General features: G+C 43.4%; 1 protein-coding gene across 1 annotated transcript in view; it reads left to right on the top strand.

Annotated features, from left to right (window-relative positions):
• Nucleotides 1–405: 405 nt before the first annotated feature.
• Nucleotides 406–15127, top strand: part of LOC6613375 (neural cell adhesion molecule 1-A) — a 58441-nt gene continuing 43719 nt past the window's right edge. Inside the window, exon 1 of the mRNA XM_002037813.2 lies at nt 406–448. Within this exon, the coding sequence (XP_002037849.1) occupies nt 406–448 (43 nt within the window). The remainder of the gene's footprint in view (nt 449–15127) is intronic.

Genomic DNA, 15127 nt, shown 5'->3' with positions numbered 1-15127 from the left:
TTGTGTCCGGCGATTGCCGAAGATGCGAAAAAAAATCAAATTCAGTGATAAAGTAAAATTCGTGCGAGTCGGTTCACCAACACTTCGTGTCGCCAGAGAAAGCCTTTCTCCTGGCTTTCTCTCTGAGCTCTCCTTTTGCGCTCGGCTCCGAAATCCGACGTCCGGAATTTGGACTCCGGCTCAAGCGCCGAATCGCCGAGCTTGGCTCACGGAAAACCAACTGAGTTGTGCGAAACTAAGTCAAAACAATTGATGTGAATTCTCGCGGCACAACTTGATATTAGATAAATGAAATAATTCGCCCCGCTGGCACTTTGAACTCGTAATCAGGTCGCAAGCATATTCACCGTTTTTTTTGTGCAGTAACCACAGAAATTCAAATTCATATTCGTTGCGATTCTCGCAATGCGGCTAATTGGATTTATTCTGAATTTGGCAGCCCTAACAGGTGAGTGGTTCTTACACTGGCAGAAAAAGAAAACAAATGTTATCTAAATGCATAAACTAGCCTGATTCTAAAGCTAGGAATTGAGGGGTAGAAAATATTTACAAAAGTATTTTTTTTTTTTAATTGTAATAGCAGTTTTAGCAGTTTTTTTTTGTTTTTTAAACAACTTAAACATCTTAACTATCAACTTCAAGTTATTATATGTAATAAAATATATCGCAAATCACAACAATATGATCTTAACTTTTTGTGCACACCGCCCTTTTTAGGCATTTAATTTTGAATAATAAACGATTTGACCCCATTGGTTGCTCCAGTGTGACATTGGCTGAGGTGGTCATCGAATTCTGGAGGGGATGTGGATGGGAATGAGGATGTGGATGTGGCGACCTCTTCCGAGTTACGTTCTGCGTTTTATTTTCGGACCCATGAACGCTGTTTATTATGTTCTTGGCTGGTCGATGGACAGTTACGAGCTTCAGTAGCATTCATAATGTGGTTGTTGTGGTTTTCCGTCTTCCTCGTCGTCGTGTCGTTACGTATTTATCAATATTTGCCTTCTGTATTTAGTTTTGTGGCTCAAGTGTCTCGTGGCTAATAGAAAATCGATGCTGGCACATTGTTGCACATTTCGCTGAAGTATCTCGAAGATACTGCGAAAGTATCTCGCCGCATGGCAGCCCTTTTGCACTGTTCTCACTGTTTTCCGTTGGATTTTTTGAAGTCGCTGTCAGTCAACGATGTTTGGTCTTAGTCTTCCGATCCATTTCCACTGCCTAAAAGCTGTCTGAGGGGGTGTTAAGTCGCACTTGAATGGCATTTCCATGGCCTGCCACATGCCTCTGATTTTCCATGGGACCATTTTCCCGTTTTCCCATTTGCCTGGTCCTCGTCTCCGGACGACACTTCAATCTGCATGCCCCACATTTATGTGGCGCTGCGTTTTTGGGCTCCTCGCTGCTCGACTCTCTTTGATTTCTTTCGTCCTTTTGCACTCCGCACTCTGCCCACTTCGTCCTGCGTCCTTGCAAATATTTAATTTAAGCCTGCTGTCATCTCTCGCCGAAGGGTATCAACATTTGCTGTTGCCTCTCGTCGTGCAGTAATGTGTCATTTATTTATTTGAGGAAGGCATCATGGTTAATGTGATTTTCATTATTTATATGAATATTCTTTGAATTTTTGCAAGCAAAGTTTGTTTATAATAGGCAGGTGCTATTCCTTAGTTAGGGAGTCCCAACTTCGCCTTGTTTATACCCTTCACTTTGGCCATCTTTCGAGTGGATACACTGCAGCTGCAGTTGCTTTTATCCCTGGTAACTGAATCCTTTGCTGTTGCTCTGGCCCACTTGCGGTTTTGTTTAATTACGCATATTACTCCGCCTTTCGCCGCCAGTGTCATCGCAGCCCATCGCATCCTTCCGTTGCATTCGCCGTCCCAGAAACCGACACATCACCATATTCCCAGTGCCCCCCAGTTGCTGTTTCTGTTGCTGCGGTCACTTACTGACTGGGACGAGTGTCTTTGGTCGGATCTCTTGAGGGTTGTCAACGGCAGGGTGAATTTCCGGAGACGCCCGAGGTCGGTGGATGGAGTGGAGTTGTTCTGCGGTTGCCTCGGGCACTTCCGCCTGCCGGTTGGGGGTTGCATGGGCTTGGGTTACGGATTGTCAAGTGACCAACTGGCTCGATCTGACCAACTGTCTTTGAGGATGACCAAGCTGGCAGCTGGCAGGCGGCACTCATTGCCAAATCGGGCTGGTTAATTACTTTGCTAAGTGCTGCCTCCCCATCTCGCGCAGGAGAGTCCTCTGTGCATCTCGAATTTATCATATTTAGCCAGTAAATTCCACAAATTAAAATCAATACGAAGCCTGCGGCAGGGGGCGCAATCATTAATTATACAAGCGGCCGATGCTGCTGATGCTGCTAATGAGGTAAAGTGTCGACAGCAACGCCCCCAGTGGAAGAGTGTCCCATTACTTTCGACCGCCACTGTGCGCTCCCATCGCCGGGTGGGTGTGCACTTTTAATTGAGGGAAAGGTCAGCGTCGCATCGATTTTAATGCAAAGCGAACCGTAAACCGAACTGTGGACACTGGACCTGGTGAATTTATAACAATTATCTAATTATTTAATATTACCTAAGTTTATATTGAATGACATGTTCCTTTCAAGAAATTGCGCAAATTGGAATGCAGAATTTAAGCAACTTATTTTAAATTCGCAGTTATTTCTTTTTACCAAAAAACCGAGCTGGTATAAATCAGAATGTAAATCACTCCCAATCCAATGTGCAGTTTCAGTGGGGCGAGGGGTTTGTTGGGGCCGCGGGTTGTTAGTTGTAGGCGTAGATACATGCCCACGCATCGTTCGTCGCTGGCGATTCAATTTAGTTTGCCACTTAACCCCAGAGTGCCCCACGCGGCGGTTTGGGCCGCCACCTTAAATTCTCGCGCTGCCCGGAGGGCGGTTTCACTGCATAGCATGATAAATTGCCACTTGACTTTGCATATTTGCGCTGTCAACGGGTCGTGAAAAAGGGTGATGACTGTGATGGAGTTCGGGGAGGCAGATGCGATGCACTGGAAAAAAATGTGTCTCCTGTTTGATATCTTTAAGGTATTAAATTTATAAGGATAACCAGTACTTAGATCAGAAGGCAGAATAATTATTCGTAACATACTTATCAACCTTTTTTGAATCTTATTAAAAGTCTTATATATGTGATCAATATTAATTCAGTTATAAATATACCAGCACCATATAGAAACTTAATTATTAACAGATTTTTGGGTTAAAGTGCCCCTGATTTCGTCCAGTGCCTCTCTCCATCATCCGCAGCCACAAAACGGTCTCAACTCACTTGCTTTCACTTCATTGTTATCTATTGAATTTGTTCAACTTTTGCCGGGCATCCGAACTTTGACTTGTGCTGAAGAATTTCGTTTTCCGTGAGTGGGTGTGTGTGTGTGTGTGTGTGTGTAGGTGGGTGGTGTGGCGATACAAACTCATCAGCCTTGACACCATTTAAGTTTTGGGGAGTCCAGAGCCTAGAGCTCTCAGCGGGAAGTCGGATGAGAAGCCATTGGAGCTGGCCATTGTTGTGTGGCTCGTGGATCGGGTGTTCCATTTAACTGACACTGGCAAAAGTGTCCTGTCATCCTGGCCAGAATTTCCACCCACTGCCACGTGACGTGCCCATTTTCCTGGTTTCGCCTTCACTTTGCATGCATGATTTTGGCCGTCTTTTTTTGTGTCACTCTCTCTCTCTCTCTCTCTTTGTGTAAGCCATAAGTTTTCGTTTTGTTATTATTTTTAAAATCCGACAAGCACTCCACGTAAAGTGGCTGTCAGGTGGCGTCGAGTCCTGCATTTCACTGTGCCACTGACATCGCGTTTTCCCCCAATTTTCCACATACACTCATGTATATTCGCGAATACATCTTTTTCACCGCGAATCGCGGCGTGAATAATTACAATAGCCAGTTTGCCCAGGGGTCACAAACCGAACTCAATTTGTTAACACCCGAAATGTGTTGGATCTGATTCAAAATCGGTGTTCACAAGGGTTTCGCTGGGCGGTAAATTGAAGTTAATTGGGAACGTGTACGATTTTTGTGCTTTAACTAAAGTGCATTTCATGTTAAAAATACAGTTCAGAAATGAAATAACTTTGTATTTGTTTGACAAAAGGTATAAATGTCGACAGCAGGCCATACATAACTCGTAATCTATTTAGTTTTAGAGTGGTAAGAAGCCTCTACTCTGTGGTTCTACCTTTTTGACAAAGGTATAAAAGCTATAAAAAATAGCACTTAAAATACCAGGGTAACCGCTGAAATTGGTGCAGACATTCATTATTCCACCGACTGTGGACAACTGGGGCTGACAAATTCGTGTGCAACATCAACGTAGCGGGAAATTCCAACAAATTGCCGAGTCAAATGTCCAGAAATCATTGCACTTGTCGCCGGGAAAAATCAAGAATGACTGCGAGATAAATGTATAACATTATTTGCTGGGCATTCAATTTGGAATGCGTCTCGCTGTTTTTGTTTATGATTTAATCAATTGCTCATTAATTAAATGACATTGTGCCCGTCGTGCCTCTGTTTTTCTTCCCTTCTCCGCGAACCGCAAGATGGGCGATGGCGATGATGATGATGTTTCAATTTATCATCAATTAACCTCTGACCCCCGCCGGCAAAGTTAAACAATAGATGTGGCATGAAAGGCAGTCAGTCAAGTCAAGCTGGAAAAACGTTGGAAATGCAGGAAAAAGTGGAAAACCATTTAGTGCAGACACTGGGCAAAATTGGGGGCGTGGTCCACTGCAATATCGTTTAATTAAATGGGTAAAAGATATGGGCTTATACCTACCATAAAGCAAACGCCGCCGATTTACAGGCGCATTTAATTGATGTTTATGCATGGCCCCCATTGAAATGAATTGCCCAAACACAATCGCCTCGATTCGATGTGTCGCAAAAAAGTATTGGCAAAAAATCGTTAATAATAATCGATTTGTGTGTTTTTTCAATCAATGCAAATAAATAAACAGAAAAATCGCTTGCAAGGGCATTCCACGCATTCGCCGGGGAATCCGGAATTTAATCGCTGTTGTATGGCACTCCCTTCGACATGGGTTTTTATCAATAATTTTTCATATTTTTTTTAATTTACATGCCAACTACCTTGGCATGGATTTTCACATGCAAAATTGGAAATATTGAAATACCAGCGCTAGTGAAAAAGCCATAAACAAATTGCTAAATGAAAACTCTGTCAATACATCTAAAACGAATGCATTGCGGCCAGCGAATGACAAACACAATTTGTTGTGGCTGAGTTTTCCATTTGTTTTGGGGACTTAAAACTTGTGTTCAATTAAATTAAATCACAATTAATATTTTAGAAATAAGTGCCCGTTGGTGGCGCCGTGCAAATACCGTTTTAAGCATAATTCAGCAAACTGTTTGCAGCGGCAGTTTCCACTTAGCATTTTCCGCCGGTGGCAGGAAAAAAGGCATTTTAAACTCTGTGGCCAATTTATGTGGCGGCTGCGAATCGCCATGAATACAAAAAGCGCAGAGGCTGTACTTATGTGTATGCACATGTGATAAAAGGCAGAGCGACTCATAAAAAATGCACCACATAATGCCGCATGACCCGACCGAGGCACGCCCACATATATATGTACATGCCCTCGGAAAAAAGTGAATGAAATAAATGCGCGTATTGTCTGGCAACAAGGAGCAAAAAAGATTGTATATCCCGCCAAGGAAATAAAGCGCAAAAGAGGAGCAACAGCAACAGAAGCTGATGAAGAAAAACTCCTAACCGACCGACAGTTATTATAGCCAAGTCTGCCAGACAAGTGTGTGTGTGTGTGAGTGTGTGGCTGGCTGAGTGGGCGGTCGAGTGGGTGGCGCTGTGTGATGCTAACCTAGTTTATGACAGAGTTTAAATTATCCCTTTGTTTTCGCCACTGTGTTTTTTTCCGCTCCACAAACAAAGCCAAAACGCTCGACTTCGAGCCTCGCCAACCGACCAGAATCGTAAAAAAAAGCAATGCAAGTGTGTGTGAGCGGTTTTCTTTTGCATGTGTGTGCGTTAATGGCGTTTCCACCATGAAGAAATTGCATATTAATCAACTGAATGCAGGCACAGAACTCTTAATAATGAAAGAGTTCAAAGGATAAGAATTATTTTGACCTATTAGTTTCATTTTTTACTTATAATGTATCTATTTATCTATAAATATTACTGTGCGCTATATAAAGATATGTTGTAGAGATTGTCTAAATTTGATTTATTGATTTAGAGATCCGCAAATATATACCAAATAAACCCTTTTCACCTATTTTCACCTATCTAAATACAAAATAAAACCATGAGGCTTTCTATAGGATTTTTCCTTTGAATTTAAATTGTCGTATATACCCCATCGTGTAAGGGGTATCAGTGCTCATGGAGAAAAACGTTATGTACCTTTAATGACACACCGAATCGTGTGGCGCATTTGCGGCTTCTGACTGTGACCAAGTCTGCGTATGAGTACGAATGTGTGGGCGGCTTCTGTAATGGTGTCTTTAACGAAGGCCAAAGAGATTTGGCCACTGTGCCTGCCAGCTGTAGTAGTTTTTCTCGGCCATATGACAGGTCTTTATGGCCACGCAATAAACACAAATTGCCTGTCATATGTGTGCTGTTGCGTAACGAGCTGGCGAAGTCAGGAAGCTTACAAATTTGTGCCGCAACGAGTACTCCTCGTCCAACGCAAAGCGGTCAGTTGGGCCTATGTGGCCACGAGACATCCCATAAATCTACCCTCCACCGGGGAGTGTTGGCCACAGGAGCAGACGAGCCACTACGCCATCCACACACCACTGACAATTGAATTTATTGGGCCGAAGTCTATCAATCAGTAAATGCGAAGACGCCTGAGCCGCCAGTTCCATCTGCGTCTGTCCGGCGGAGTCTTGTAATGACAGAGTCGTAAGAAGTTCGCCCTCGTCCTTTTTAAATTGCAATTGCAACGCGGAGTAAGTTAATTTGCACTCTTAAGCCCTTGAATATATATTTCAGTTATTTATAGAACAAGAATATGTATGGGTAAATACGATTGCCTTTCAATTTAAAAACTTATATAAATATTAGGTTACTTCCTAGTAGTCATATAATTTTATAAGTACTTTATTTATTAAGCGCACACCCAAATAAGCAATGAGCTAATCTGAAATTTAAAATTAATGAGGTGCCCAAAACGACTGAAAATGTGCCTAATGATCGACCTGCATATATTAACCCTTGCATAAACGACCCATCCTTATGACTTAATAATAAATTAGGAACTCGGGGCTCAAGAAAACACAAGATTTCCATCCAATTAGGGAGCCATTGGGAGGGAATAACCCACTGTGCGTAGGGGTATAATAATGGGAAATCCAGTGAAAACTCAGGCTGAATTATGGCCAAAAGGGGAGCACTTCGAGGCACACTCTCGTTAGGTCCGGATCCAAAATATTATGTCTTGCACCTTCGCACAAGCTTGTGGCTTCGTTATGCCGAATGGGGCATAGGCCGCAGGGATAAGCTCGATGGCAGTCATTGGGGGACTTGGGGACTGTTGGCCATCATAACTGGCAGCGATGCACTTGTTTGCTGCCAACAAAGTTGTGGGCCGGGCATTAAATGTTTAATGAATTGCATTAGCCGGCGAGTGGACCGAAGTTTAGTCTAATTAAATGTGGTAGCCAACTTTGGCAACTCGACTCGAGAGTCGGGCCACGCCCCACTCCGGCAATTTGTCACTCTTAATGACTTGTCAGCGGGCGCCTGGGCGAACATGTTGCTATTGCTGCTGCACTGCCTCCTCCTCGCTGCTCCTGGCTCCTCTTTGCTCACGGAAAGCTCCTTCATCGACTTGAGAACCTAATGTAATTGAAAAGTTTCCAGTGCACCCAAAGAGTTGGGCTTTCGGGGCGTTGTTGGCTGTTCAGCAGTTTGGCCAGCTGACTTGGGCCATCGTGTCGTCAATGGAGCGCAAATGGAGCGTGGCCATGCCATGAAACAACAGCACGTCCTGGCCAAATTCAATTTGTCAGAAAGATGCTGTCACGGAGGAAATACTGAATGCTCGCTTAATTCCTTTGCCTTTCTGAAAACAACGCCACCGCTGGTGGGGCAAAATATCATTTGTTAGTTGCACGTGAACGGTTAATAAATGCCATGACAAATGCATCGAAGTCGGCACGGAGTGCGTGCTGCAATTACCGGATTCCTCGCTGCGCACTTTTTGCGGTTCTGCCATCATTATGACTCATTGTTGCCAGCCAGTGTGTTTACATGGCGTATGAGCAACGGAAATGAGCGAAGAAAACGCGTATGCAGCAGTCGAAGAAATGTGGCAGCAATTAGGCAGACTCTAGCTGAGTGCAGGGAATTAAATAAATATTTAAATAATTAATTTTTCAAATAATTCTACATTTTATGGAAACAGGATAATTCATACTTCGATTGCAAGTTTAAAGATTTCACTGTTTTCTTTCGCAATATTGAATACAGTTATTAGTCTTATGCCCTTTCTGTTATAGGTTATTGCTTAATAGCAACAAAAATCGATTTCGATATGGCCCATTCCCATTATTAGGCTAATAAAATTTGTTTTTGTGCAAGTGCAAGCACTCCTCACACACCAAAACGATATTCTCGCAGTCGGAGATGCACTCGATTTATATGCCACTTGGCAGGTCCTTGCTTTAATAGCAGCTCGGGAAAGTAAAGCGGATTTTGATGGCTACACGTCGCCAGTTCGCCAGCTCGCACCACTAAAGATCAATTTCGCTGCAATTTAAAAATGCATTTAACTCCTCCGCCCGCGCAGCCAAGGACCCAACGATCCAAGGACCTCAAATTCCCACCCATTTCGGGCTCATAAAACTATTGAGGCGTCCCAGGAGAAGAGCTCAAGTGAGTTACGCTACGCAGCAGCCCAAAACGAGCTGCGGGGAAAAACCTTTCAAACTTCTTATGACTTTTGCGAGAAGCAGAAAAAACTTTGGCTGTTGAATAACAATAAGCTGTGAAATGGGGTAGTGCTTCAGCCTGGCCTGGTTTGGTCTGGTCTGGTAACTTCCAGTTCCAGGAGAGTGCTAGGTGGGTAGGCAGCAGAAGTCCTGGTAAATGGCTTGGCAGATAAGAGCAGGTGGCTCTGGAAATGGCAATGTGCTTATCTGGCCAGTTCCACACGCTCACACACATTCGCATGGGTAGGGGAATGGTATTTTGGGGGTAGGAGTATATGCCAAGCCGGGTGAGTTGGCCATTAGTTATATTTTTCACGCAGGAAGACGTATTTTGAATTATAACCAGGGATTGTCACATCTCTGTGGGATATGGGATTAATTTGTGAGTCTAGAAAGTAATTACATGTTTTCAAATGGAAATACTATACAGAAAATGACTTAAAATACTTAATCGGCTAATAGCGTAATGTATGTTAATTATTTAAATGAAATAAATACTTCAAAGATATTTCATCATTTAAAATTTAATTAAAGGCAATAACCATCAATTAAGCTTTTAACTCTCATTAAATTGCTAAAAATGTCTGCATATTTGGCAATTGCTGAATGGTTCATATCGACTCGTCACACCGAAAATCAATGAGTTTCACCAGAAAATTCCTCAATGATTTTCGCATGCAAATCGTGTTGGTCAAGGTTGATTGTGCCATTTGATAAGAGCTTCTGGCTTTCGCATTATGGCTATGCTCGTAATTAGACATCTGCAAACTGGCCAGGAGAGCCGTAGAAAAAGGAGACGCCGGCAAATGAAATTTACATTTCACTCTAATCCTTTTGGCCCGCCTGTCATTTGCACTCACAGCATGGCCAAATGGCCGACGAATGGCCAGGATGGCCAGAATGGCCAGGACCAAGGACCAAGAACCTGGGATTTCGCCTTGGCATTGCATTCGTTCGTTGGTTCGTTTGTGCGTTTTTCATTTTCAACACAAAGTTTTGTTTTATTACCCCGAGGACACGAACAAGACTTTGTAACTTACAAGCCAAATAACAAGTTGGCCCGGCCGGCCGGAGGAAAGAAAAGCAGGCAGGAGGTTTGTTGCAGTTGTTAAAGTTGGATTTGATAATAAAATTACTTTTGCTCCGCCGTTGCTCCTCAGATAGTTGCCTTCGTTGTTGTGCGCCGTCTAAAGTCCATAAGTCCGTCTTGGCCCAGTTTGCAACGTGACTTTGTAATGAGACTGCGATGCTGCGTGTCCCGGAGCATCGAGTTTAGTGCCCAGAATCAATCACACTTGAGGCCCGTGCTTTGTAAATCAAGCATGGAACATCAAGATATGCAATTAGTGGCATTATGTTGGAATCTTCCATGCACGACGGCTCCCAGCTTCCAGCTCGCCACGCCTCACTTAATCTTGGCCATTATGCAAACTGTGCGTGTTTGCCATTGGTCTAATGAACTGGCTACTTAACATGGCCGTCCCACTCGGGGGCTAGAAATCCACTCGAGGTGCTCAAGGAGCGGGTTGTGATCTGTTAATGGATTCCCCGCCTGCGGAAGGTCAACTGTTAGCCGGTGAGACCAGTGGTGTTGCAAATGCCAGTTGATACGGGTGCCTAAGTACACAGTGGAAAAGTAGGAGAGCAGCCATATAAATAAATAAATATAACTTATGTAACTTATATTCAATGATTTAACCCGCTTTGGCTTACATCGACTATGATTTATTCTATGAAATATTAACCAAAGGAGTCTTGAATTTGTTTAGTGTTGAATCAATCAAATCCATAATGTTTAATTAAAGTAAGTGGGTTCGATGGAATGACTTTCAGTTAGTAATAATCACCCAATTAATATTTGACTAAAATTTCAGTCATTCTGCAAGACTGACATTCTGTAATATTCTGTAAAATTTAAGATCGAAAATTTAATCATTTGCACCTTGTTGGTACAGCAACAAAAAACCCTGTCCAAACATGTTGCCATAAGCGGATGCAAAGGACATTCGGAAGGTTGTTCAATCAATAAGCGACTCTTCACAGGACAGCAAATGCGTTTAATGTGTTGAGCAGGACTACCTACCTTTTTGAGTTTTCCGAGAAATGGGGGCTCTGATGAAGGCCCATCGACAGCTGAAGTGCTCCATGTGCTGGTGATTGAAGTTGCACAATGGCGGAGCAGTCAGTCACCGGCTATTAGACGGCCTTCTACCATGTCCTGGATGTCCTGGACATTCTTCGCTCCTCGCAGGACAATCGGTGCGGGTCCTTTGCTTAGGCGAGGCGCATTGTTTGTCCGCCCAGAGGGTGACAACTCACTGAAACTCACCCGGTGGCGAGTGTCTGGCGCAGTCCTTGCAATCTGGACACCATCTCTGTCGTCCTTTTTTGTTACGCCGGGCATGCAGATGTCGCCTGCTTAATGCCGTGATGGTGCTTTGTAAACCTGCAACAGTAGTGCAGTGGTGACGCAGTTGGCTCCGAAAAAGAAGCAATCTTGCGTAAAGCGAACGGAGGAGAGAGCACTTAAAGCATTGTCCCATCATCCGCTTTAAGGGACATGTCCCCCCAGTCCATTGTCTATGCATGCAATTTTCACTTTGGCCCGATGCGTGTGCTCGCCGTGAAATATGCACACGCTTAAATTGTTAATCATACGCAGCGTGGACCGTCGCAGTTTCCTGTCGCGCTCAACCAATTCCGCAGAGAGCTGCTTGCGAGTCCTGCTGTGAGCTCGGCACTCAAAGAAATTATGGCAGCAAAAAAGGGTAAATCTTTTTATATTTATGTGACGAAAATTAAAGAACTTGAATCTGGTGAATTTAAACTGCTAGCAGTTGCATTTAAAAGAATGAAGACCAATCAAAACTATATACAATGGCTAAAATCGCAGCTAACTTCGAGCCTCATAATGTCTGCAATCTCGTCCAATTACAAACATTTTGTGAGCTGCTTTGGGGGCCCTTTGATGTTTCAGCCAGTTATCGGGGCAACTTTCGTCCTGCGGCTAATGAGCTGCCTCTGGGGCAAGTTGGGGCAACTTGATCGCCTCCCTGTGGCGGTGCGATGTCAAAGCCTAATGCCATTACCATGCCTGATTACAGTAATTACTGGCCAAAGTGGCGCGCCAGAGTTCACTGCACCGCAAATTGAGCTCTGCGTTAGCTTATAGTTGTCTAGACGCGGACAATGACAAGCCAAATTAATTGGCAAGTATATGACAGGACAAAGGAGATTGCATACACTTTTGATTGGCGGATTGATCGCTGGCGGATGGTCGTTGAACCCAGTTAACATATTATCAACAGAGTGCCCAATAGAATTTTGATGGTATTGAAAACTAATTATAGTGCCCTCCACTCCATAAAGCTGGTAATCCTCTTATGCGCTTCTCAGAATTAATTAATTCAGCTCGAATGTGCCCCCTGGGTGGGGAAATGGGTAGTACTCACATTAATAATGCTAAAACAGTTGTCATGTTGTGAAATTTTCGCTGCCAAATAATGTGATATTATCGTGCAATTGTGCACAATATTCGTTGGCTAATTATTGGTCAATTACTACATAATACATTAGCACTAATGTTTGTCAGCTGTCTTGCACAAGTTTGATATGCCAGCCATATCAATTTCACACTCTATTATCCAAAAATAACACAAACATCACTGCATTATCGAACGCATGTGTGTTTAACTATGCTGATTTGGGAATCTGGATTACACACTCAAGTGGGATTTCTAATCGGCTTTGGTAATAAATACGCAGGATTGGGAATTCATTTTAATCTGTCTTGAAATACTTGGAAAATGAAGAAGTTCTGGGATTATGACTTGTGAGTAAAGAGTTTATCTTATCTTATCTTATCTTATCTACATTTTAATTACACCAACTAACTACACACAGTTTTCTGCAGTTTCCACTCGGCCACTTATTTAGTCCATTAACAGACTTATTGCTTTTGTTCGTGTTAATTTTTAATAATTCAAGAGCTAAAGCCTTTATTCTAGCCTTAGGCTTATGAAATTAAAAGAAAAAAAATTGTGTACGCCATTCTTTTCAGTCAGTTAAGCGCTTTTCTTAACTTTGTGTGTTAACTTTTTTCCGCGGTCGGGTTTTTGCGGCGAATTTACACGCGCAGGTGTGAAATGTAAATGCGCCAAAGTTGAGTTGAGCTGAGTTAAGTTGAAGCGACTGGCAGGCACCCAGAAACACATACATACACACTCGGTTTTGGTTTTGGCCCTGGCGCGAACTTTAATTACTTTGGCCAAAGTTAAAGGCGTGTGCAAGTTACTCGTATAACTTTTTAATTAGTTGCCTGCCATCGCATTTGCCTTCGCAGCAATCAACGCGTCAGCAATCGGCACCAGCACGTCCTGCAGCCACTGAGTGCGCTGTTCTGGGTGGCACGGGGGTCACGGGGTTGGGGGTGCGAGGTCACGAGGTGGTGCTGAACGTCTAAACGGCTGTCCTACGCAGAACTTTGGTTTACATGATGTTAACATGCAGGGGAAAGTGCAATGCAAATAATAATGAAGCCATTTGATGGCTGACAGCTGTGGCATCTGGAAACTTGTTGCATATATAGCCTAAACTTGTTCAGACAGTTCTTATTCTTAGAAAGCGAGAATATTATCCTCATTTTTACTTAATCTTTACATCAATTAGAAAAATATTTAACCTTTTCCTTTATTTAACTGAAGATGTCTGAAAGAAGAGGCTTGAATGCATTTTTCTTATTAAAATATGCAACGAGAATATTCATATACCCTGAATTCCCTTAAAACAACAGATGGCCACTCTGTCATCTCTACAGGAGAACAGAATCCTATCCAGAGTGTCCCCTCGGTGTCAATAAAACGAGGAGCTGGCTGCTCGGACTGACAGTTGCAACAGCACGATGACATTGTGGACGCCGATGGCGGCAATATGCGTGATTTATTTATACGGGTCCGACACTGACGTAACCCGCCGTTATGACCAGGCTCCTTAATCAAGTGTGCGACATGCATGGTGGCCCACTTGGCGCCCACTTCCTCGGCCTTAATCAGTTGCGGTTATGATGGCCCACGGGCCTTGATGTGCACATACTCACCGAAAGCCGGCTAATTTGTAGCTGCTGTCTATGTGGTGCATTATTGGATTACGAGCTGCAGGGGGAAGGGGGGCGTGGCATTGGGTGGGCGCAATGGGCGTGTCTGAAGTGAATATAAATAAGCCTTAACTCGCTTTCCATCCGGAGCACGAGTCACGCAATTGCGAATGTTTTATGCAATTCGGCGTAAAACAAATCACATACGCAGCACACACGAAAGCTCAATGGAAAAGCAATTGGAGGTTCCGGGAAAATTACGATGGAGGTAAATACACTTTGCCAAGGGGATTCAAGGGATACAGCAAGGAGTAGCTTACAAGCGACTTAAAAACCTTAAAATATGTGCAAGAATAACATAATGGGTGCCAAATGAATCTTTAATATATATAACTCACTGAATTTAAGCTTTGAAGCGAAACTATTCAACATAAATCGATTTACTTTTTGAGCACATAGACTCAATATATAGGCATTAAAAAAAAAGAGTATCGCAATGATTGCCAACTTTAGTTTACGCAGCAAATCCTCAGCGAGTGCGTACGTGTGCAAGGGCTAGTCAATCAATCAGCCATTCAAGCCATTTAGTCAGTCAATCAATCAGAGCGCCGGCATTGGACGTGAGCGTCATTCTAATCGAGAGCCATTTTTTAATGCGCCGCCCCTGGAAATGTTTCAGTTGCACAGACCCCTTTAAATCGAAACTTAAGTCTACAGCTACCACGCAAATTTAACAGCTCAGTTTAACTAAACATAAACAAGATAGCATGCTAGCACTTACGTGAGAGGCTGTTCAGATTAACCTTGTTCCCATAATCATGCTGCAGGTACATTTTGCTGACCTCTTCTAGGTGTCCATATCGGTCACATTTGCCTGGTAAACGGTAACTGCTAGGATTATGAAATCTTCATGTGCAAATTATGAAGCCATTGGCAGGCCCCAAAGCGCTGCAAAGTCAAATCCTTGCCCCAAAACAGACTCCAGGCACTGGCTTCGAGCATCTCCAGCTGAATATCCCAGCCGCAAAGTGCCCGGCAAACATATAAAAGTGTCCC

This window comes from Drosophila sechellia, chromosome 2L, assembly GCF_004382195.2.
Source record: "Drosophila sechellia strain sech25 chromosome 2L, ASM438219v1, whole genome shotgun sequence".
NCBI classification, from domain to species: domain Eukaryota; kingdom Metazoa; phylum Arthropoda; class Insecta; order Diptera; family Drosophilidae; genus Drosophila; species Drosophila sechellia.
The sequence above is the reverse complement of the archived record's forward strand: the minus strand, read 5'-3'. Positions and strand labels throughout refer to the sequence as shown.